The sequence below is a fragment of the Eupeodes corollae genome, chromosome 2 (assembly GCF_945859685.1).
Source record: "Eupeodes corollae chromosome 2, idEupCoro1.1, whole genome shotgun sequence".
In the NCBI taxonomy this organism is placed as follows: Eukaryota; Metazoa; Arthropoda; class Insecta; order Diptera; family Syrphidae; genus Eupeodes; species Eupeodes corollae.
In genome coordinates, this window is record NC_079148.1 from 79,821,199 (window position 1) to 79,846,146 (window position 24,948).

Below are 24,948 nucleotides of genomic sequence, written 5' to 3' on the forward strand. Positions count from 1 at the left end.
GTCATATGCGGCCTTGAAATCGATGAAAAGATGGTGGGTGTCGATTTGGTGTTCTTGAGTTTTTTCCAGGATCTGCCGTAATGTGAATATTTGATCAACTGTGGACTTTCCTGGTCTAAAACCACACTGATAAGGACCTATCAGGTTGTTGACGATGGGCTTTAGACGTTCACATATTATGGCAGAGAAGATTTTATAGGCGATGTTAAGTAGACTTATTCCTCTATAGTTGGTGCAGTTAAGAGGGTCTCCTTTTTTCAGGATCGGGCAAACAATACTGAGGTTCCATTCATCGGGCATGTTTTCTTCCGACCATATCTTACAGATAAGTTGGTGCATGCTCCTAACCAGCTTATCCCCAGCTGCTTTAAAGAGCTCGGCATTCAAGCCATCTGCTCCAGCGGCTTTATTAGACTTCAACTTAGATATGGCGATCTTTACTTCGTCTAAGTCGGGAGAACGGGATTGTTGGCTTTCGTCGTCTATATCGAATGGGTCATCCTGCCTGACAGCGGAATTCAGTTCTTCATCGCCGTTATACAGTCTGCAGAAGTGGTCCTTCCATATCCTCAGCATTGACTGCGGTTCCACTATGATGTTTCCACTTTCGTTTTTGCAGCCTTCGGTTCTAGGTTTGTGTACCTGTGAATTTCGTTTCACCTGTTCATAAAACTTTCGAACCTCATTCCTGCTTTTATACCTCTCAACATCTTCGACCGCACGCTTCTCATGCCCTCTCTTTTTCCTTCTGAGGAGTCGGCGTTCTTCTCGCCTCTTCTGCTCATAGAGCTCACGAGCAGCTCTCGTCCTTTTATGCAGCGCCGCTTTGGGTGCCTCTTGTTTGGCTGCATTTGCCTGCCGACATTCCTCATCAAACCAGGGGTTCCTTGTTGGTGGCTGTATGAAACCCAGCATATCAGAGGCGGCTTCTCTGATTGCATCTTGGCAATGCTGCCACTGGTTTTCGATACATTGTGTTGGCGGCAGAGAACTTCGAGAGAGGTTACTTGTAACTCGGTCGGAAAAGGATTTGGTGATCTCTGGCGATTGTAGCCGTTCGACGTTGTATCTTCTCCCAGCACCTCCCTGTCTTGCCTTGGGTCTGGAAATCCGAAGTGCTACCTTGGCTACAACGAAGTAGTGGTCCGAGTCGATGTTAGCTCCTCGGAAAGTTCGTACATCCATAATTCTGGAAGCGTGTCTGGCGTCGATCGCAATATGGTCAATCTGGTTGACGGTAGATTGATCTGGAGAAGTCCAAGTTCCTTTGTGTATGTTGAGGTGTGAAAAACGCGTACTGGCTACCATGACGTTTCGCCCCGCAGCAAAATCTATGAGCCTGAATCCATTGTCGGAAGTGTTGTCGTGCAGGCTGTTCTTCCCGATTATTCCACCAAAGATGTCTTCGCTTCCTAGCTTGGCATTAAAATCGCCCAGGACTATTTTAATATCGTAGCTAGGGCACTGCTCATATGTTTTGTCTAAGAGCTCGAAGAACATATCTTTGGTGTTGTCGTCTTTCTCTTTTGTGGGGGCGTGCGCGCATATCAGGCTAATGTTGCCGAATTTAGCCTTGATGCGTATGGTCATGAGGCGCTCATTGATGCACCTATAGCTCAAGACTTCTTGCCTAAGTCTGGCTCCGATGACGAATCCGCATCCAAATAAGCGCTGTTGGTTTTCGTGGTAGCAGTCACCATAGTAGATATCGCAGTTTTTCATCCTCTTTTTGCCCGGCCCATCCCATCGTATTTCCTGGATGGCGGTGATATCTGCTTTATATCGTTCTAGGGCCTCCGCTAATTCTTCGGCCGCACGTGGTCAGTTAAGGGACCAAACGTTCCACGTGCATATCCGAAGTTCGTTGTCCTTTATTAGTTTGCGTTGGTTGTCAACAGTAAATCCGTCCGTATCCGAGGCTTGTTGGTGCTTCGCAACTATGAAAGCTTTTACGTGGCCAGGAAGTCACCCCGACGCACAACCTCCAACCTGGAGGGCCAGATCCTAAGTATAACTCCAAGGATGGGTAGCCGGATAAAACCGCTCCTTACCGGCCTGGGCTTCGAATAAGTCGAAGAAGCCCTATAAGGTGTTCACTAAGTAGTTCAACCTTACTGGAACTGTAGACGCCACCGTTGATTCCATCTCGGGAATTCCTCCGCTGCCGTCTGGATAAGGAGAGGTGCCTTAGTGGAAACACCTTTCCCCACCTCTCTCGTTTGCTGCCCCCAACAACTTTCCACTGGGGTTGGAACCCAATCTCCAGTTGAGGTACTAGGCACCCGATGTTCACCACGTGGAGGTGAGAGTAGGAGTTGATAGACAGAGGTTGGTTTTAAGAAAAACCTGTGGACGCTTGTGTCCTCTTGAATGCACATGTCTACCATTTGAACATCTTTTACTAAACACACCAGGAAAATTTAATAGGAATAAGAGCTGTGTTTATTTAATCAAGAACCCTTAAACTATAGATCAAGAAATCACGACTTAAGTAATTCTCTAAGAATACGCGCCATTGGTTTAAAACTTAGTTTATCTCACATAACATATATAACATAATATATAGAAATGCTACTCAAAACTGGTAAACATTTGTTAACGACTAAAAAATCTCTTTAACCAAAATAGATTTTGAAATCAAACTATTTCATCATGTGCAAAATATTGTTATTAATTTTGATTTTTTTTAGAATAATTCAATTGGCAACTTTTTTAACAAAACACGAAAGCCTACAAACCTTTTAGGCAACACAAATCGACAGACAGGATGGGAAGTTATCAGTGTGGGTCGTATCCCACGCTCTTTTTTATTTATTTCTTTAGCTAAATACAAGCTATAACTTAACTTAATTAAACTTAACACTAATTTAATAATTTTTTTTTTGGTCTTGTTATCTTGGCCCTAAGGTCCACACAAAAGCTCTTACAAGTACAAGAACTAACAGTTTTAATTTTATTAGACTTAAAATTAAAGGGGAGGAGGAATGCGTCCAAGACAAAGTAGAAGACTAGCATATCAGCGTTGCAGGGACGAAGGATTCTAGACATTGGTTTAAAATGACCGTAATTAGTGCGGTGATGAGGGATATAGAAAAAGAAGACAGATCGCAGATTTCGAGGGTTGGTGTTAATGTGAATATCATTGAGGAGTGCCGGGGATCTACATTAACAGCGTTTTTGCTTCTAATATACTTGCAAAACTGAAGGTATTAAATTCTGTTGACCTTTATTGACTTATTCAAATAATATTATAATTCCTAAATCTGAATACCTAATTTAAAAAAAAAAAAATCTATTAAGCAACCCCAAATTTGAACTTTTATACAACTACTGGAAAATGTTGAAATGTTTCCTAAACTGGGAACATGAAGCAAAAAGAAGAAATAATATTTGTGTTATATGCAATTGTGATAACTCCTTGTAACACAGGTGCTCTAAACGGAAAGACTAACTTCAAGAACTTAAACCTTGTGTTGTAATTTATACAGGCCCTTGGAAGCGTTTATAAAAACGATTGATTTTTTTGTTTCATTTCGTTTATTTACTGCATTTTACTAACATAAACCCTTATCTACGTGAGCAGCCTAAATAAGAACGCGTTTCAGAGATATATTAATCCTATGTCCTATCCTACGTGAGCAGCCTAAATAAGAACGCGTTTCAGAGATATATTAATCCTATACACACATAATGTATCTTATTAATATTTGTTTATACGAGGAAATATTTTTTCAGACACATTGAAACAAAGCGAAAAGCTTCTTTTTCCTCCTCCAAAATGTGAACTTCAATATTTTTAAGTTAATTGGCTCTTTCAAAAGCCTCATAACAAAATTTAATCTTGACATTGACGTGGTTTGAAGAATTTTCCATCATTCAACACACACCGCACCATCAAAACTAAGTGCAAATACATACATAATAGGTAATGCGTCTGATGCAGAGCTGAAGGTTGAAAAGACACTTGACGTCATGTGTCGACAAAGAAGCCACTTGCAGCACTTAACTTCAAAAAAAAAATGCTTGTGAGCAATACAATGACGAAGATGAATCAGTTGAATATCTATTTTTGTACGTTTTAAGGAAAGGTGTTTTAGAAAATAAATTTTATTTAATTGATATAAGTTCTTGATCATGTTTTTTTTTATTTCTACACAAAATATCTTTGTCTTGACATACCTAAGCATAATTTATTTATTTATTTATGGAAGTAACTTACAAACTAAAATTGTAAATTACTTATAAAAGGCATCAGGGTAACCATACCATGTGATGCCGATTTTAATTTACATTATTTAGCATTAAAAGATAACAGTTAAACTAATTAAATTTCATCAAACTTCTGGTGGGCGGATATGGCAGCTTTAATTCGACGTATAGTTTTGACATTTCATGGATCTTAGATTTTAGCCAGAGTCTCAACGACGAAGTCTGTTTCAATATCTGTTTGTTGAGAAACAGGATACTCTACAAAAATATGCCAGATGGTAAGAGGTGTTTTACAATTTAAGCATAAGTACAAGCATTATGGTTAAAATGCCATTTACATACATACATGCATATTGCGCGAATTAAATACTTTCAATAGTCGCCCACCATGCTTTGATTCGCATTTAAAAAATAAAGGAAATAAGGCCTGGTTGAACATGTTAGCACATTATTTTAAGACTGCCTTTGAAGATTTTTCTTCTGCAACCACCTATTTTATTATTTTTCTAAAATACAAGAATGCAGTCATCGTGCATCAATCAGTTTTTCGGCTATACGTGACAATATTTTAAAGCATATGAAGGTTTTAGTTCTAGTCCTTACGGAATACCACAATTTATGTTGACAAAATATAAACCTATGATTCCTATTCATTTTTCTACCTTTTGACGAGCCACTGAAAAGTTCTAAGTTCCTAGAAGTTTTGAAATATTCATACCAAACGCCAGTCCGTTTTCGACGACAAGCAAGCTTGTCTGCTATTCCTAAATTGTTTGAATCCCTAGTCAATAATAATAATTTCTTTAATTTGTTATCCTGTTATATGTGAAAATCAACATTCGAACACTCTCAAGTTTATTGAATCTCTACAGATTTTTAAAGACATTTGCCAAATTCATGAGATTCCACTTTATTACTCTCTTTTCTTGCAAAAAAGCTATTGCAACCCAGAATCACGCATTGGCTATACACATCGGTAATCAGACCAATTTTAATCTACGGTGTGGCAGTATGGTGGACTGCTTTAGAGAAAGCTATAAACCGAGATAAATTAAATAAAGTCCACCGTTCAGCTTATCTTTGTATAGGCGAACCCATCTACGGCACTGGACACCTTATTCTACCTAACACTTTTTGACATATTTAGCAAAGAAATAGCTGCAAGCTCTGCTTTTCGCCTCAAAGCTTCGTCGCAGTTGACTAACAACAACATTGGCGACTCTGTTATTCTTAGGTATTTAGAATCAATTCCAAAGCACACAGACTTCACCATCCCCAAACTGCAATTCGACAGAAATTTCTAGATTCTAGATAGGACATTCCAGGAAGATGAGTCAATCCATTTTTATGCAGATGGTTCAAAAACAAAAGAAGAGGTGTGTACTCTGAACGACTGAAATTAAGTCTCTCATTCCGCCTTCCCAATCATTGTAGCGTGTTCCAGGCGAAACTTTTGGCGATAAAAGAATCTTGTCCTGGCTTAAAGAAAACGTGATATCAACATCTAATATCCGTATTTTCTCAAATAGTCAGGCTGCTATCATATCTCTGGACTCTGTCTCTACAAACTCTATAACAGTCCATAACTGTCGATCATCTCTAATTGAGATGGCACAACAGTTTAATCTCAACTTTTCTGGGTTTTGGGCCATAGAGACATTCCAGGTAACTATGTAAGCCAGATGAACTCGCCAGGAACGGTACAGTACAGCCCATCCTACCACGTTTGGCACGTACTGGAATACCTAGCGCTACTTTTAAATTGTTTCTAATTCTAACGGTATAAAGAAGGCAAACACTACATCAACACGTGTCAGGTCACAAAAAACAACTGGCCAACACTAAATTTAAAACGTTCAAGGTGCTTGCCATCTCTAATCAGATCGCATATAAACTCGATGAAAGGTGTCATAACCAGACACTGTCTAATAGTAAAGCAAGCAAAAGGACTAGGCGTTTTCTCAAATGACTTTTAAAGAAGCTGTATGGACAAAAAAGGGGAGGCTCCAAAACGCACGAACTACCTAGGAGAATTCTTCTTTAACGATCTTAACGATATAGATTATATCAGCATAATCAGCCTCTCGCGTTTCGTAAGGGACTCAGACTGGTTCCACTGAGCTTAGGAGGAACCCTCAAGATTCATGTGGTATCACAATGGGCCATTAAACTGCCCCAAATGTGTCCGTTTTCATCTTGGACAGCCAAAGTGGCTAACCTATAAAGTGGTATAGCCGCTTCATTATTTGGATTTTGTCACATGTTAAAGATAGATGTTATAGCATAACTTTCAGGAGAAAGCTTCATGTCAATTTAAAGTCAATTTTGTGTAACTTAAGGGAGTCGCCTTGATCCATTGCTATATACTTTATTTATTAATTATTTTACTACCGTTTTAAGTAATTTTATATCGCTATCTATGCAGATGATGTTGAAAGCTTTCAAATTATTAACTTAAAGAAGAATTTAAAGAGCTACAAGAAGATTTTAATCTACTTTGTTAATAGCATAATACAAAATTATTCAATAAAACTATGGGTTATGCAAAATATTAAGTGTAATACATATGTAATAATCTGCTTTGTGAAAAATACTTTCATTTCTGTATCTGAATGTTTTTCTATTGTTGGTTTAATGGCCTTTACTATATCTAAATAACTTTGTTAAAAGCACTAAATCATAGAAAAATACTTCAAATTCTATGCAAAGTATTTTCTTAAAAAAAAACTTAGTTTAAATAATCACTAATCAGATTCATTTCATTAAAAAAAAATCAAATCACAAACATAATCTAAAGCTTAATTTTTGTTTTTCTCTAAATGCAAACCAAGTTAAAATTAAGAATCCCAGTAATCCCCAAACTGAACTGTCATTATTGTTTTCATCTCTCAATTCTGTCCAAATCCATTCTTTATGATACGCTACATCTGTATATATTACAAGTTTATCACTAAGTGTTGAATAATTTGACATTGTGATAGATGCCAATCCTATCTGTTTTCCAGCAATAACCAATGGAGCCCCAACATCTGATTGATAAATCCTTTTGTCCATTTCCCTCATGTATCTACCACAAATCATTCTTTTTGTTATAAGCAGTTGCTCTACATTATGTTTACAATTATTTCGATCTAAGATAGATACATTGGCGATAAGAAGTTGACGTGATAAGTCACCCTAAAAATGTAGAAAATCTTTAGAAAGTTACAAATTGCAAAGCTTCGATAAAAACAAATGGAACTTACGTTCTTAGATAGGTCCCAACCCGTCACTGATCCTCGAACATAGTTATCAGTTATTTTCCAATTAAGTTCAATTGGTCTAATAGTCGAATGTTTTTCAGGTATCTCACGACTCAAAAACAACAAACCAATATCGTCGCGCATCGATTCTAAATCAAAACTAGTCGGATATCGAATATGCGTGATGCCAGAAGTAACAGTATCTAATGTCCGCTGATATCGATCACTTGTTCCCATAACTACGATTAGTTCTGATGGATGACGCGGTGTCTTGAAGTCCAAACTGTTAAAGAAAAATCATCTTATAGTCGAGTGAAACATACATATATGGAAACATTTTATTTAAGTCTTAGCACGCCAGCTAAGCATGTTTGTTTTCGTCATATCAAGCTGATCTTATCATATCAGTTATCACACAATGCTACTCCAACTTACTTGAAAAGACATCGAGCAGCTGTTAAAACGACTCGCGTTGATATCAAAGAACCACTACAAATGTGCCCTTCACCGAAGGTAATATCTTTGTTGATTAGACGTATTGACGCCTGGTGCAACGCGTCATCAGGTAAGGAAAGAGGTCCATTTATGTTGCTCGGAATCAAATGATTTTTCCTATTGTTATCAAACTGGGACTGACCTGAAAAAAGGAATACAGAAAACAAAAAATTTGTTGCTAAACGGACTCTCTAAATTGCTATTTATAAAGCTAAAAAGAAACAAATTAAGTTATACATATCTAAACAATATGCAATATAATAACTGGCTAACAAAGATAAAGTTTAAAAAGTACTTTTTTAAACCACGAGTGTTGAATTAGTAAAAAGTGCATTTTCATAGAATCATTACTTGAAAAGACTATAATTAAGAATGGAGCTGGAATTCAACTCTTGTAAGATATTCACAACTTTAATTTGTTAAATTAATTCATATATTATGACTTAATCGCAATAATGCAAGACCTGTCAGTCTTGTAAATGTAGAAATTGTTTTTAATGTTTGTACGTCTTATTTCCGTTTTTTTTTACTATTTTATCAACAATGGTCATTGCTTTATAAACACTTACAAAATTACTAACACAAACTTATGTAGTTTTTTAATCCAAATCCAAATAATTATTATTGCTAGACCGCCCAATAAATGTATGATTAAGTTATTAGCCTAGGTTTATTACACCCGATACTTATGAAGTTTTTGCTTAATATAAGGAAGATATAAATAATTATCATGTAATGCAAGTAGATACCGTAGAATTTCTTTATTTTTTTAATTTAACTGCATGACCTTAGAATTTCCTTGCAATTGATACCAAATTAAATTCGGAGTGATAAGGCTGTATTATTGGTTTTAAAAAAATCAATCTGTAATAATTGCATTTTTTAATGACACGAATCGTTTGAATAATTTAGAATAATTAAAAAAATCTTCGGCTGAAGTTAAAAAAATTATTTAAAAATAAATCGGGCGGCGCAACAGTCCGTTTGTGAACTAGGGCCTAGTGACTGACAACTCTCAACCATTCCTATGTGCGAGTACTGTTGTCAGGGATGGAAGGGACCTACAGTTTTAAGCCGAATCCGAACGGCAAATTTAAGAAAGCACTTTTCATGACAAGAATTACTCTTGAAGAATTTGTCAATTCCTCGCAAGAGGCAGTAGGTACACGTGAATTTCTTCAATTACTATTTACTTTAATAATAACGCAATTTATTACTTCATTTACGATTATATATCTTTTTTATGGTACCGGTATTTGCAAAAATGCAAAATATAACTTCCTTCTCTTACACAAATTAAGGAAACTATGCTTTAAAACATAAAATTAAGCTCAACGTACACTAGGGGCCACACAAAACTGTTCGCGCAGTAGAATTTTGGAGTTTTCTGGGGGATGCTTAGATCCAATATATGATCAGCATAGCATTATAAAAATAATATAACTCACTTGATTGAAAATCCGCAATAAGAAAAACCACACAAAAGATCCTACAAAACTTTCGAATCATACTTATTGGTTTAGTATTTCAAAATTCACTCGAATACCCAACTATTATTCTTAAAGTCAACTATTACCGCGAGCTGAGCGTATAAAACAGTACCTTATCCCATTTTGCCTTTTTTTATATATAGCTCCAAGCCAAAATCCCTTGAGTGAACCGAACCAAAATACCTGAATGGGTTTATACCATCTTCTTCAATACCTAAAACGTACTTTAAAAAATGGATCAATATAACTAACTGAGTTTTGATTAGTTTAAATCTTATCTCTGCGATAACTCCTTAGATACTTGTTGAAATAAATAGATTAACAATAATAATTACTGTGTTGGTATTTTAACGTTTGCATCAATATTAATGAGCTAAAAACTGATGACTTCATCATCCATATTGAATTATGTTATTGTAATTAAATACTTTTGAAAACTTAAAATCAGGAGCGCAGTGAGAGGTTCAATTTAATAAGAATGTTTTTGTTTGCTACTATTATTTAAAAACAAAATTAGCAAAAGAAACTTAAAATAAGTTTAGTATTGTCATTCCTAAATATTAAAATTGCTACGATTTGTAACAATATGATGTCACCGCATCGTTACTTAACGCATTGTTGAAGTGCCAAATAATTACAATTTGTAAAAATCCCAAATCTAGCTCGGGAAATAAGTTGAAACGTTGATCTGTCAAAGTGAAAGATTTTTTACAAATATGTAAGTAATTGTTGTTTTTTAACTTGAAAAAAACAATGAACTTTAAAGTCATTCGCCATCTTAATCGAATCTTTGTTTGTACTCCTCTGAACCAATTTAAGCTTTATCTGCCACTTATACTTGTTAAGGTTAAAGGTTAAGTCAGAATAACCTTTCGCAGTCGATGATGCGAGTTAATAAATAATATACATAAGGGGTATTCACGATTCGATGCAAGTGGTCTTGTATCGTTGCAAAAGTGCAAAAGTGTAACATTTTCTTGCACTAAAACAACAAAATATACAGACTACAATTTTGTTACACTTTTGCACTTTTGCTATACCCGAACCCTATTGCAACACAAAAATACAACGGTGCAAAATTTGTCTGTTGTAGTTGACAGTTTGGCAGCTGTCATTTTATCAGAAATGTTGGTGGGCTTTAAGTTTAAATTGAATTTGAAGTTATTGCCGCATTTATGCCAACGACAAAAATCAGAAAAAAGAATGGAAAAAAAGATTCAGATCTAAGGAATATAAAGAAGTGCCGTCGACGTGACAAAGCGGTAAAAAAATGGACGGAAAAAGAAATTTTAATTATATTAGATTACATTCAAGAAGCTGGAAACTTCGAGGTAAGATATAATCAAAATGTTTCAAAATGTTTTTTGCTCAAAAAACATTTTATTTTAGAAGCCAACAGCACAAATATTTTACAGAAAACTGTTAGAACAGAAGCCATTAGACGCCACTTGGGAGTTGATCAGGTGGAAAATGAGAAGCCTGAAAACTTCATTTTCTAAAGCTACAGAGTGGCAAAAATCAACTGGTGCTGGTCTCATGGAAACAGAAAAGGGACTTGGTACTGTTCAAGGTGAGACAACAATTGAGATTTAGATACAATTTTGTATACGTTCCTAACAATTTTGTGTTTATTTCTTATTAGCAAAAGTTCTTTTTTTGTCATGAGAAACGTCATGATTTGACGTTTTTACTATGGTATTGCTATGTTTAGAAAAGGTGTGTTCACTATGTAAAAAAAAAAACACAAATTTCGCAATTTAACATTTTTTGTTTCATCGGATCGTGAATACCCCTATAGTTTTCGAAGCATGCTTGCATACCTCTCTGTTTGTACGCCGCTTTTTATATGGAAACACTTCAAGGAGATTTTTAAACAGTCACTGCTCAAACTACTGGAGTCAATAGAGAAATTATAACGAGGCTCACTATAATACTTAATATTTAAAATTGCAGGGAAGTAATAAATGCAGTTAAATTTGGAGAGTAGAAAACAGCAGGGCTAAAAAAAACCTGGACATTTTAAGGATTCGGTTAAATGAAGACCTATTTAACATGCTTGCAACCTTATCGGATAGTGGATACACTTATTTCTTCCTAAAGCATGCAAGAACCCAAAAAGACCTGAAAAAAATACTCCCCAGAAATGATGAATTTATTTCACAGTAACCCACACTTAGATGATAGTTTCCAAGAAATGTACTGTTTTTATGGATATTTTTAGCACGTTCAACTATTTTGCAATGTTGACTTCTAATCTCTTACTGAAATACGTAATGATACCTTGTGTATCAAACATAAAAAAATCACATAAAAATATAAAAAAATAGAGTTAAGAAATAAAACATTTTTTGAGTGGTTTAACGGTGTTTTCTCACCGATCTATCTTTGCCTTGTTTTCTTTAGAACGCCAAATAATAACCTGTAAAAAGTATACCCGTGCTTCGATAAAGGACATTTTGTGTAATAGCTGCGCTTAGAAGTTTGGATTTCACGAATTTCGTGTGTGTGTTGCAAGTTGATTTTTGATATATATGAACGAATTTGAGCTATGCAAGATGATAATCAAATTAATAGATAAAAAGCTGTCACACCAAAAATGTTACTGTCATTTTTCAACAAATAAGTTGTTTCTTATACAAATTTTTAAAGATAGCTTACGACATAAAAACAAAAAGTAGGAATGTTATTAAAAAAAACAGCCACTTTGTTTCTGTTATTTAGAATAAAAATGAATTTCGACAATTTTAATCTGAAATTGTTATATTTTACACAGACAGAAAGCTCGATGATAAACATTTTGACTATCAAAAATATTACAATGATCGCATTCACAAAGCTAGTGGCTACGTAGTCAAGGGATTCTGATTGGCTAAATCTAACTACAAAAGTAGTTGAAATTTCCCCTCCGACGTAGTGTAAAAATTTCCTCTAAAAAGTTAGTTGACGTTTCACAATCAGCTGTTGAACAAATTTACAAAAGATTAAAAAATTCAAATGAAACAATCTTTACGACAATCACAGCTCTAGCAGATATAAAAAGTTTCTTAAATTGATCACAATTAAACTATTTTACATACCTATGACTTCATCTTCTTCCGAATCGCTTATTATATCTAATTTGGTTGTATTTGTTTTTATTTTATTTAAAAATATTGTTTAAAATTCTCAAAACTTTATCAAATGTTTCCGATTTTCCATTTGTTTGCTTTTTCATCTGTCAATAATATGACAGCTCAGGATTGACTAGTTTTGTAGTGAAGTTTTGCATTCACAAATCTAGTTGAATTTCGACTACGCAGCCACTAGCTTTGTGAATGCGCCCAATCACTTATCACCCTTGTCTATCTATTCTACCCCAATTCTCAATGCTGGCTAAACCATTTTTCAATCTCATTCAATAAAATGTGTAAACGTAGCTGTAAGTTATGTTTTTGAATTTATTTATTCATGAACGCACCCAAACTAACGTCACATTTATGTCAAAGCCACAAAACAAAATTAAAAATCACAATTCACAAAAATCATTCGTCATGGCCGCTAACCTACAGAGCGTTGAATCTTTATTTAAAGAATTAAAAGCAGAATGGAGTAAAAAACCAATTAATCTGCCAAAATGCGGAACATTGCTGGACAATTTGAAGGTATATTGTTTCTAAAGTTGAAAAAAGTAGATATTTTTATCTTTCCTCTCTTTAGATTGCTTTGACAAAATTGTCCTACTTGCCAACAGGAAACACAAAGACTCCTAAGGCAGAAATGATCCTTGCTCGTGATGTTCTTGAAATTGCTGTCGAGTATAGTGTCAAGACAAAAGACATACCGGCATTTGAAAGATATATTTCCCAATTGAAGTGCTATTACTATGATTACAAGTATGTCAATTTCTTTCGTTAATAAGCTACAATAACTTATCCCACAAAGGACAATTATATTAATACGCATATTTTTATATCCTTTAGGCAAGAAATTGGTGAATCGGTCAATAATTACAAACTATTAGGTCTCAATTTATTGTTCCTCTTATCAGTCAACAGAGTTTCGGAATTTCATACAGAGCTTGAGCTTTTATCGGCTGAAACTATCCAAACCAATGAGTTCATTCGCCCAATTTTAGCTCTGGAACAATATATTATGGAAGGCCGCTACAACAAAATATTCCAAGCAAAAGTAAGTTAGCAAAACAAAATGACTGCCAAACTGACAATATTAACTTTATGAAAGTAAAAAATTAACTTTTCACGGCGTATTTAGTATTATGATTGGGAATTATTATGTCTAATGCTTATAAATAATTGTATACCTATATTGAAAACAAACGAAAAACCATTCATTTGATATTAAAATATTATCAAATAAAATAAGACAAAAGGCAGCTTACAATGTTGAACGCTACACATATAAAACACATCACAAAGAAAAAGTTATTTTTGGAGGTTTTCCGGTTCGTTTCTTTTTTTCTATCCTTAAAACTATGATGAAACTATCTTCGCTTTTAGATGCTTTAATTCCATTAACACAAATGCCTTATGAGAATAGCACCTGTTTGTTTACGATGGGCTATCTTTTATTCATGATTATACATACTAGTTCTAATGTTCTCAAATGCGCTTCAAAACAACAAAGCGTTTATTGAAGAATTCATAGTTTCATGCGTTAACTATGGATGAAGCTATTTAGTTGACTTCCGTTGATTATGGTCATTGGATCAGAAGCTTTCAACATTTGTTATCTTTTCTAACCTTATTTGTATAATTTCATTTTTAATTTTAGAATAGCGCCCCCTCTGATATATACAACTATTTTATGGATATGTTACTGGAAACAGTACGCAACGAAATCGGTGCATGCATTGAGAAATCTTACGAGAAAATTTCAATTAACGAAGCAGCCAAACGTTTGAATCTGAAACCACCAACCGAAGTCAAGGCTTTTGGAGCCAAACGCAACTGGGTCCTTAATGGAGAGATTTACAACTTCGTTGATAAAACAGCGAAACCTAAAGAAGCATTACCATCCGTTGAATTGGCCGAACAGGCAATATTCTATGCCCGAGAGCTCGAAATGATAGTCTAAAATTTGCTTAATAAACAATAAATATTACATATATGTATATCGTTTCTCTTAACCTTTGTATTTCATAAATAAAAATATTCATTTACATGAAATAAATACGTTCTTATTTTCTATTTGCTGAAGGCTGGGGACATCTGTATTTTGCCATTTCAACCTCGGCTTCGAAATAGCTTACTCGACTAAAACAGAAGTATTCAGGAACCTTGTATTCTCCAGTTGCAGATGCACCAGGTCCCACTGGTTCCGTCGCAGGTTTTACGCAACGGCTACTTAGCCCCTCGACATTAGAATTAATGCCTGTTGGTGGTGCACTAGGTTTCTGACAATATTGGCGAAGAAGAATTGCCAAGCGTGGTCGTGAAAACATCTTTAATTATTTTTTTTTTGTATTATTTGTTAAGAAAAAATAACTATAAAGATGTTATTTCAGTTTGCAGAAGCTATCACGTAATCACGGTCGGACAGCAGTTTCTTTGGAGACATGGAGTTGATTGTCATTATCTGTCAAAATAATATGTCGTATTTAGTACTGCTAGTTTAGGGTGACCTTTCCATTTATAACACCTAAGTTGAGTGATTTTCTCATTTCATACAAACAGGAAAGTCTCCTTTTTTATAGCTTATTTCACAAATGCTTGCCAAATGAGGAACTTAATTTGGTATGAACAAAGTTGTAAGTTGCTCACCTGAGCAATATCAAAGTTGAAATTCTCGACATCTGGTGGAGATGTCTCTGCAACTTTTAGTTACTTTTTGTGAAATTATATTTTTATCTACCATAGAGAATGCAATGTAAACGGCAGGCTTAACATAAAATACATTCATTTCTTTCATTCAATAAAGGGAGTGATAGACAAAATTAAAAAATAATAAGTGCCTTCGGACTTAGCATTATTCAGAAAAATTCCAATAATCTCTTTAAATTGAAGAAATTCAATGTGTATTCATATATATTTTTATTTTTTTCAAAGAAAACAGTCTAAAGCTGACCGTACATAACAGAGTCAAAAATCCAAATGGACCCTAGCCGATCCAAAACCGACCGTGTGTGGGGAAACTGTGGTGGCTAGGTTTGGCTTTATCGATCCATTTGGATTTTCAGCAAGGCAAACATCAACGATCCAGAGCCAATGAGCTAAGGCTCGAGTCAAGTAATTCTGTCTGTTAACACAATCTCATTTTGCCACCTTACAACTATCTAACTATCTCATTCTAACTCATACAAAAATTGAAGGAAACAAATCCTTAATGTCTTAACCTTTTTTTCTTTGTTTTGGTAAGTTACCAACTTTTACTGTAAGAGGTTACCATTTTTGGCCAGGTGTTCCTGCTTACTTTATTCTTTTTTATTTATTTTATTAATTTTATAAAAAACATATTTTTTATATTATTTTTGTATTTAATTATCTTTTTAATTTTTCAATTTCTCGATGCTTTTTGCCCCCTAAACAATACATTCCACATGTCAACATTTGTTTCAAATTCTTTAGTCACTTACTATCAGAAGGCATATTTAGCGTTCCAATTCATCTTCATGATATTACTACTTCTAAGTATTTACAATTTTTGAAATAGATTTTTAATTAAATAAATTTTTCAAAACTAAGTTGATGAAGCACTATCGACCAACGAATGAACGAATATTCGTCGTTTTAACGTTTCTTTCACATGAGAGTTTTTAATTCATCACGAATAAGGTTTGACAATTGACCAAAACAAGAATGTTTTTTTAGGATAGGTAAGCGCGATTATTTTATTCGTTTCGAGTGTTTATAATGTGGAACGCAAATAAAGTTTGACAGTTGGTATCAACTACAATTTAATTCTTAAATTTATTAATATATGATATTGAAAAGTAAAAGTATGCATCATAAATCAAATAGAAAATATATTTCTAGCGTTTTGTTAAGAGTTTGTGTGGAAATATGTCTTCAAACGTATATAAACTCACATTTTGTAATTCATTTTTCATTCGTTGGTCGCGCTCATGTGAATACTGCTTTACTTTTGAACTTAATTTTTGTTCTTTGTCAAACTTTATAATAAAAACTGCCCTTAATTTCTTTGACAAAAAAAACTTTTATCAGCAAAGACAAAATAGATGGCACTTGGTATTGACCAGTAGTCCATATCTAGTATGTCAATGGAATTTGTTTTTTGCCAAGAAATCGCATTTTGATCTTATGTCTGAATTTTTCAACAGCTGCCAGAAATGCAACAGCAACTTCAAATTAAGTTTATTCATTATCTGTGCTGAATTATTGAAATACATTGTTTTTAAAAAATTGTCACTCTTTGCTGATTGTATGCGTTTCGATATGTTTTATAGTTTCTCAAAATTCTTACGTGTAAACCCAACATATGCCATCTCTATATGTCATGTGTAATTCTACTGGCGTCTATTTGAACGCATTCTTTTTGCATCCAGTTAAAATTGAACTCCGTTTCGCGCTGAATTTTTCAACTCTCCAAAAAATGGCTTACGCCAAAATCTGTCAAAAAAATTCTCAACTCAGTTGCGTTGGATTATTGGTAGACAAATAAAATAGTTTAGCGCGTAATATTGGCGACAAAATTTAATCAACAATATACAACAAATTATTTACCAAAATGGCTAAATGTTGTGTAAGAGGATGTTCGAACAAACTCGAAGTGGGGAGCAAAATTCGCATGTTCAGATTTCCCGCCCTTCTAGACAAACCAAAAAGTCTAGTGGAACTTTCACGGCAACGAAGAAACGCTTGGCTAATTGCCTTAAACAGAACCAATTTACCCGAAGAAGTTCTTAAATCCATCGGAATTTGTTCGGAACACTTCGTCACAGGTATGTATATAGAATAACCGAAAGTTAAATACACAAGATTTTACTAATAACCAACTTCCCTCCCTTTGATAGGCTCTCCGGCTAGATTGAAAGACAACACCGAAGTTGATTGGATTCCGACAGTAAAAATGGGTAACCAACAACGCAATCGTAATGAAAAAAAGATCATATCGCCATCTCAAACAACTAAATTGAAACGTATAAGCAGCATTGAAAAGCTAAGCGAATTGGAGAAGCTCAAAAATGAATTGAAGTGTAAAGATGCAATAATCAAAAATTACAAAGATGAGAGCCTCCAATTGAAAGATCAACAGAAAAAGGTAAGTTTTATAATCTTAAAGCATGCATTTTGTTAAAAGAGACTCAATAACATAATGTAATATGCCGTAGATTGTCAACAACTACGAAGAAAGATTGAAAGAAAAAGATGTAAAAATAAAAATGGGTGTTCGAGGCCTACAAAGTAAAGAGGGAATTGAGAGCTATAATAAGGTAATTACTTGGGTTTAATGCAGGTCTATAGCTTAAAGTAATACCTACAAGTTTAACAAAAATTCAAACTAAAATAATTAATAATTTTCCCAATGATCACTATTATTAACCTCAACATTCCAATTACCTACATAAAATTTAGTTCTTTGGTTTGAAAACAGTGTGCTTTGGTTGCAAGGTTCAGTTTACTTAAAATAATACCCCCTTTTGCCTTTCATTGATATTCCTACATTTTCAATTATTAAAGTCTAATAAGGAAGGTTTCGTTTTTGTATGCTTTTTTATTTTTTTTATTTTAAGTAAAAAAAATAATAATTAATACAATTTTGTTATGCGTAGTTTTTAGTTCATATTATAAAAAAAATAACTTTGGAATTTGCATCTCCAGAACTAACAATGTAAATGCTAAACAATTTAAATTTTAAGGGCCTGTTGTTCTCTTTTTTTTTTTTGATAAGTAGTTGCTTTTTGAATTTATAACTAGAAAGAAAAAACGGTCAATTTTTTTTTGGTTTTTAACTGACGGCAGAGGCGAAACACATCTGAACTCAAATTTTCCAAATTTATATATTAGACAAAAATATATAGCACTTACATTAGTGTTTTGCCATAAAATTTTGTTGAAATTCAAATCAAAAATAGTTTATAGTTAAAATATAGTTGTTTTTTTGTTTTAACTTGTTCTAAATATTAGTTCGTTTCAAGGCAATGTAATCTAAGACTGCTCACTCACTTATAGTTGCGATATCGTTTTTGTCGGTATACTCGATAGACTTTCGGTACGAATATCTTATGGAATACTTACACAGCTCTTCAAAATAAACGGATAGCGGCATTTTATTATTTTTTTGTATTTCACCAAAATAATTTTTATTTACCAAATTTGCTTTTTTCCATGTTCAAGTGTTCAAAATAATAGGCAATGTTAAACTACGTGTGGGAATTTGTTAAATTTAATTAAGAAGAAGTCAGTTTTGGGATACAAAAATAATTGTTTTTTTAAGCCAAAATGGTCTTTTTTACCGCCTCTATACGGCACGGTATGAACTCATTTATTTATCGGAAAAGTGTTCTAATGCTTTTGTATTTATTGCTAAAACCATGGTGTTTAAAGAGTTTCAGATCCGACCACAAATTTTCAATCGAGTTAAGATGGGGCTACCAATTTCAAAGAGTGCTTTTGATCGTTTGATTTGAGAACAATTAAAGTGGTGATTCTCATCGGCTTTGTTGATCTTTTTGATGATTAAATGAAAACAGTTTTCATCTGATTCTTCCCAACGTTTCGACGGTGATTTCCGTCTTCTTCAGGGGATGTCTTTATTCACAAAAATGATAAAAGTGTTTATTTAATACATACGAATATTATGTAAAGCGTACAAGTATGACTTACATTGATTTAAAATCTATTCCCTATTATTTTGAACACCTATGTACTTTCCAATGTACCCATTGATTTCTGCCACAATACAATTTAATAAGAAAGAAGACATTTTAAAAGCAAACCTGTATTTTAGTTGTAACAATTATCATATTATTATAATATAATTTTTAAAAAAATCCTTAGGAATCTTGTTAAACTCCAATTTCCAGATGTGTTGGTATTGTTGATATGCATAACTTAGAGTTCGCTGCATAGCGTGGAAATAAAATCGTCACATTTTTTTGAACTTCCATTGTAAATTCCTTAGTTTGTTAGTTTCGGAAAATTCTCTAAGTCTTGGTTCAATCTCTACTTGTGCCACGTTTTTTTTTTCCAAGTACTCTTACAAGGAATTGACAAAGCATCCAAAAGCAACTCTTGTTATGGAAATGTTTTCTCAAATTAGCTCGTATTGGCCATAAAAACTGTATGTCCTCCTCATCCCTGAGAATTCAAGCACACAGGAATGGTTGAGTGTTGTAAGTCACTTGGCCCTTGCGCCACCCATTTTTGTTTTATTTGTGGTTATTCAGTTTTCAGAACATAAAGTTTATGAAACATACACTTATGCTTTACTCATTATTGTACTTGTGGAAGTTAAAGAAAACACTCAAAATAAAGCAAAGTTATGATTCCCACAATAAAATTCTCAATTTTTTTCGATGTTATCCTTGTTATTCACTGTTCAGACGAAATAAAGTCTATTGAAAGTAAGACAATAGACCTGTGTCAATCGTGATTGATTCGGTCTTTATGAACCGTTCATCAAAAAGATTGAGTGAATGCAATCGTAGTAAACCAAACCAATCGTTCTCAATGCCAATCGTTTCATCATGCTGTCTTTCGTTTTAAAGGAAAAGAAATATGTTTCGTTCATCCAACTTATTCTTATTTTCAAATGAAATGATATAAAATGGGGATTAAACATAGCTTTGAAACAATCAATCAATTATTTCAATACTAATCGTTTTAAAGACCGAAACTGAATGAAAATGAAGTACCTTAACCTTACCTACTCTACTGCAAAAAGTTCCATATGGTTCCACACGCTTATTTTCCATTCAAAACCAAAATGAAACAGAAACCTAAATGATTGAAAAAGTAAACGATTAGAATAGAATGAAATTTAAAAATTTTATTCGCATCCAAATGAAGCATATACCAAAACGATTGAAAAGAACGAATCATTGAACTGAACGACATATGAACGATTGAATCTTTTAAAACGAACGATTGACAAGTTTCCGTCATCTGATTAGCCAGCCTTTATTGTCTGAACCTGAGCAATGTTAGGATTAGGCATTGCGTCAGGTTCAGGTGCTCATTGGTTATAAGGAAAATTATTTTGACAGACAAGAAATTCTTTGTCGCCAAATTCCTTGTGGGGTGAAGGGGAGCATTTGAAGTTGCGAAAACCGGTCTGAAAGAAAATATTTCACTCCAATATAGGTAAATACAATTAAGAAACAAATGAATGCAATTAAACAAATCTCCATCGCGAACAATAAGCATTCCCGTGTAAAAGAGAGCTAAATAGTTGAATTAGTATCCAAAAAATTGCCTAGTAGACACACGGCCTTAAAAAAACACGGATCATTTTGACTGTTTGGTAACCTGCGAATGTTTTCCTTTATGCTTCGACAATTTTTTGTATGAATTTTAAAGTTACCAAATTGACTACAAAAGTAAGAAAAGGTCAAATTTATAAATTACGAGTCTTGTATAAATATATACATACAATACATACATTTGTCTAAAAATAGATTAGTATTTATCAATAATTTTTGCATTACGAATTATCCTGAAATAAATAATAAGTTACGTTTATAAAATTCTCATAATTTGTTATAAAAATAATTTTGGTGAATACATAATTATAGCTAGGTAGGTACAGTAGGCAATAGAAGTGGACATCGACATTTTCCATGATGACACAAAAATTTAGAGAAAAGATAATTCCGTGGAACAAGAGCCAAGAGCAAGCAAAGCAACAGCAAATGGCATAAATTCAACCATCGAATGCGTTCAGCTAAAACTCTCCAAACAAACAACTCATTGCAATGGCCGCTTCTCTTTCTAATTTGACTTGGGAGAGTTTGGCTGATAATGCTGTGGCTTTAGAAGTGTTAGTGTGTTGTGTTGAGAAAATGTCATAATAATGAGTTGTTTTAACTCATACAAATTGTATCAAATTGAAAATATATTACTTTGTTCTTGCGAATAAATAAAAGAAAATTGTTTTCTTTTGTTAAAACTAAATTTAAATCAGGTCAGAGCAAAGTTATCTTCATGTCTTAGCAATTGCATTGTTCTTAGCGCGGGAGTTTACTCTTTCCAAGTCGTTCTTGTTTAATTTCAGTATGTACCATCTACATACTCGTATGTACATAGGTATACATTGTAAATTGTCAAAATAACCAAAACATTAAATACATTTATTTTACAGACAAAATCGGAAATTACTAACTTAAAATGTGTTCTTACAGGAACGAGGTGTTTCTATGCGATCCGGGCGAATTCTTCATAAAAGCACGTCTAAGCATAAGCTTATTAAACGCTGCGTTGTGCGTATACGGAAAATTTTTAAAGTCAAAGAAGAACCTGAGGACGAAGAGTTCACCCCACAAAGCTTGGCCCCAAAAAAAAGTAGCTCAAAGGAAATCTTATTAAGGAACCGTACATCCAAGGAACATTCAAATCAAGAGCATGTGTCAAGGAATCCAACGCCACTAAGTCTGAAATCCAAGGGGTCCACAAATACACGGCTATCGAATTCGCCCAACCCGAGTATAAACAAAAGTGAAGATCCGGTTGCATCAAAAACAGCTTCAAAAAAAATTGACGAATATTTTACGCCAAGGACAATTACAAAAAAGTTGGATGAGCCGCATCCGATTAAGCCAATTTCAAGAAAGCTGGTGGAACCGCTTCTGTTAAAATCAACTTCAAAAAAGGGCGAGGAAAGAGTTTCGCCAAAGCTTGGTCAAAAAAAGTTAGAAGAATCGTCGTCGTCATTGCCTACGAAAGCTAATTCGAAAAAAGCCGAAGAATTGCGTACACCAAAGGCAAGCGCAAAAAAAGTTGAAGAACCAGTGACGGCCATGGCTTCAACAAGAACCCGTCGGGCACCAAAGCCAAACCCGAAGTATGCCAATGATGACATTATTACACCGAAATCGATAAGCAGGCGTGAAAAAGAAGTTGTGGTTTTAAATGAAGCTGGTCTCGATGACTCTGATGCTGGAGATGATTTCTTTTACGGTGGCATGGGTGATACTAGTGAAACGGGTACAAATGACAATATAAGCGAAGCCTTTGAGGATAACGACAGCTCAGATTTTTCGGAAAATGGAGGTTTTTTGTTAAAACGAAAACGCGTTCAAAGACCCGCCTCCTTTGCTTCCAGGAGCAATACTCCCCTAGCAAAGCGCAGTCGGCCTCATCCCAAAGTAACTCAAATAAAGCCAGCGACTTCAACACCTGCAACAACAAAATCAGTTGACACCAAAAAAGTTACACAGTTATCACAGATGTCGTCCGTAGCCCAACCACAGCCAATGGCAAATAGAAAACGGAAGCTAGAAGAACAAGAAGTATCTCGAAAAGAAGCACCAGAGTCAATTATAGCACGCAATAAACGGCTGAATATTGCATTGTATGATGCAAATGTAGCAAGACCTTCATCTCCCGGCCGAAAGCTCGCAACGAAACAACCTATTTCAGAGGCACAAAGTAAGGCTCAGCCTAATCAAGTTACAAATACTGTAGCTGCAAAAAGGCAAATGCCAGGACCTCTATGCAGCAAAATTGTTTCGCCATCGTCGACGGTGAAAGAAAAGGCAAATGTTAGGACCAATTCACCTTCATTACAGAGTAAATCACCGTCATTTATAGGAAGTTCGCCGAAGAAAAATGATTCAGCAAGTACCCAAGATGACTTCGAAACCATGCCTACTTTTACAATTGTGAACATAAATGATATAATCAACAAAAAAGGAGACTGCCTAGTTCAAAAACGTTCAGATGACGAAGTCCAAGAAATATCGTCTCCCAACTCGATGAATCGTAGCAATCGAAGAAAAACTGGACACACCACGATACTCTCTGAGAAAATTGATCCCGTGAAATTGTTGAAACCCCTCCCTAAATCTCCCTTTCCACCAATTAAAAAAACAGTTTTGCAAAGCAACACAATAACTCAAACAAAATCACAACAACGCATATCGCTGCCTCCTGTAGAACGAAAAGAAGTAAATAAATCTCTTCCGGTTGAGAAGACATCGTTTCCTCCTGATAAACTCTCGCCTAATAAAGACAAGCCCGCACCACGTATTCTGAATTCGGTAGTTGCTAAGAAAACCTTCCCAGTGCAGCCTATTTTGAGCAAACTCGATAGCGACTTGGAGAGGGAGCCAATCGATGATGCAGCTGAAAAATCTGTCATGGTGAAAGAAAACGTGGGAGCAAACAAAGTTGTACCAAGCAAACCTGCACAAGTGCGAAAGCTCCCCGCCGAGAAAGTTTGTGTGCAACGGCAAGGCAATAAGCTTATCAAGAAAATAACATGTTTCGAGACTTGGTACGTTATCAATATTCCCGAAACTCAGGAACTTATAGTCAAAAACTTACTTGATATCCCACTCATCACCCTAAGTAACGCAGTGAAAGCCATCAAACTTCCATCAGCGTCTTGGAGTTCTAAGGTATCATTATACAAGCTCTCCGCTCAAATGGTAAACAAAGCTAATTTAACACCATACACTGGAGAAATATCAGATCAATCAATTAAGGAGGAAGATCGTGATAAATACCAGCCGTCATGCGTGATGTTCCGTCGAATGACACAGAAAAAGTCACAAACCCGAATGCCATATGATCGCGCAGTTATTTTCAAAATGAAAACTTTTTTCACAAATATCGATGGAAAAAACGTCCGCCTAATCGGAGCACCCAGTAAAATCAGTTCGTTTAAAGATATCGAAGTCCTATTGGAATTGGTCGATGAACTAGATTTACTTCACGAGTTTGTTGAAACCGCCAGCACAGTTTAAAACGAATAAGCCTATTGGAAGTTCTAAATGAACGGTACCAACTTTTATTGTGTTGTTTTCATTTTAAAACTTAACGCAAATAAAAAAAATGAATGTAAATTATTCGGTTAAGTTTGCAATCAAGTGTAAGTAATTTTATAATAATATACAAAAGAAACTTGTAAAAACTGATCAATTTTGAATTCATGTACTGTACACATGAAATAAAATGTATTTTTTTCCTAAAAAATAAAAAAAAATATAATAATTATAAAATCATAATTTTTTGGCGAACGCTCGGTCATATAGATAGGTACGTTAGCAAAAAAAATTATTAAATATATTTATGTTATCATTTATAACATAAAATCTTCATTATTAATAAAGAATTTTATTTTAAAAACAAAACTTTGATTACATACAAATCTGTCCTTTGACTTCTCGAAATAGAATGAAAGCGTTTTCTAAAATAGTGTATGAAGTAATAGTTCTATTAATTTCAAACGCTAAATCATTATTGACAATTTAATTATGTTAAATTGATAGCACTTGAAAGAACACAAACATTTAATTTTATTTAATAATATTACAGTTTTGCAATTTTCGATTTCAGTATACATCAAGAACAGAAAGTTAAATATAGAATTTTTACCTGTTTTTACAAAAACGA

The 24,948-nt window shown here is 34.2% G+C and overlaps 4 protein-coding genes and 1 long non-coding RNA gene across 8 annotated transcripts; 3 read left to right on the plus strand and 2 right to left on the minus strand.

Moving 5' to 3' along the window:
• Positions 1 to 6,652: 6,652 nt before the first annotated feature.
• On the minus strand, positions 6,653 to 9,542 carry LOC129946832 (chymotrypsin-2). Its single transcript, XM_056057181.1, has 4 exons — positions 9,395 to 9,542; positions 7,887 to 8,088; positions 7,455 to 7,734; positions 6,653 to 7,386 (listed from the first exon to the last, which is right to left on the minus strand). Exons 1-4 carry the CDS (start codon positions 9,453 to 9,455, stop codon positions 6,988 to 6,990), a joined length of 942 nt encoding a protein of 313 aa, XP_055913156.1. The 5' UTR covers positions 9,456 to 9,542; the 3' UTR covers positions 6,653 to 6,987.
• A 1,069-nt stretch (positions 9,543 to 10,611) lies between these two features.
• LOC129944015 (uncharacterized) lies at positions 10,612 to 11,042 on the plus strand. Its single transcript, XM_056053141.1, has 2 exons — positions 10,612 to 10,767; positions 10,826 to 11,042. The coding sequence occupies exons 1-2, from the start codon at positions 10,612 to 10,614 to the stop codon at positions 11,027 to 11,029; spliced, it is 360 nt and encodes a 119-aa protein (XP_055909116.1). The 3' UTR covers positions 11,030 to 11,042.
• A 1,875-nt stretch (positions 11,043 to 12,917) lies between these two features.
• LOC129947477 (26S proteasome non-ATPase regulatory subunit 8) lies at positions 12,918 to 14,542 on the plus strand. The gene is made up of 4 exons (XM_056058050.1): positions 12,918 to 13,077; positions 13,133 to 13,308; positions 13,396 to 13,603; positions 14,207 to 14,542. The coding sequence occupies exons 1-4, from the start codon at positions 12,967 to 12,969 to the stop codon at positions 14,507 to 14,509; spliced, it is 798 nt and encodes a 265-aa protein (XP_055914025.1). The 5' UTR covers positions 12,918 to 12,966; the 3' UTR covers positions 14,510 to 14,542.
• A 2,447-nt stretch (positions 14,543 to 16,989) lies between these two features.
• On the plus strand, positions 16,990 to 24,948 carry LOC129945769 (nucleolar protein dao-5). 4 transcript variants are annotated; one of them, XM_056055687.1, is made up of 4 exons: positions 16,991 to 17,333; positions 17,406 to 17,653; positions 17,724 to 17,825; positions 21,735 to 24,948. In XM_056055687.1, exons 1-4 carry the CDS (start codon positions 17,120 to 17,122, stop codon positions 24,297 to 24,299), a joined length of 3,129 nt encoding a protein of 1,042 aa, XP_055911662.1. In that variant the 5' UTR covers positions 16,991 to 17,119; the 3' UTR covers positions 24,300 to 24,948. The 4 variants fall into 4 exon arrangements, with proteins under 4 accessions (XP_055911663.1, XP_055911662.1, XP_055911665.1 ...); XM_056055688.1 differs by lacking the exon at positions 17,724 to 17,825 and having other exon boundaries at positions 16,990 to 17,333; XM_056055690.1 differs by lacking the exons at positions 16,991 to 17,333; positions 17,406 to 17,653; positions 17,724 to 17,825 and adding an exon at positions 21,496 to 21,639.
• On the minus strand, positions 20,487 to 21,329 carry LOC129945770 (uncharacterized). The gene is made up of 3 exons (XR_008781516.1): positions 21,119 to 21,329; positions 20,996 to 21,049; positions 20,487 to 20,925 (listed from the first exon to the last, which is right to left on the minus strand). It is a non-coding gene; the product is annotated as an uncharacterized LOC129945770 (long non-coding RNA).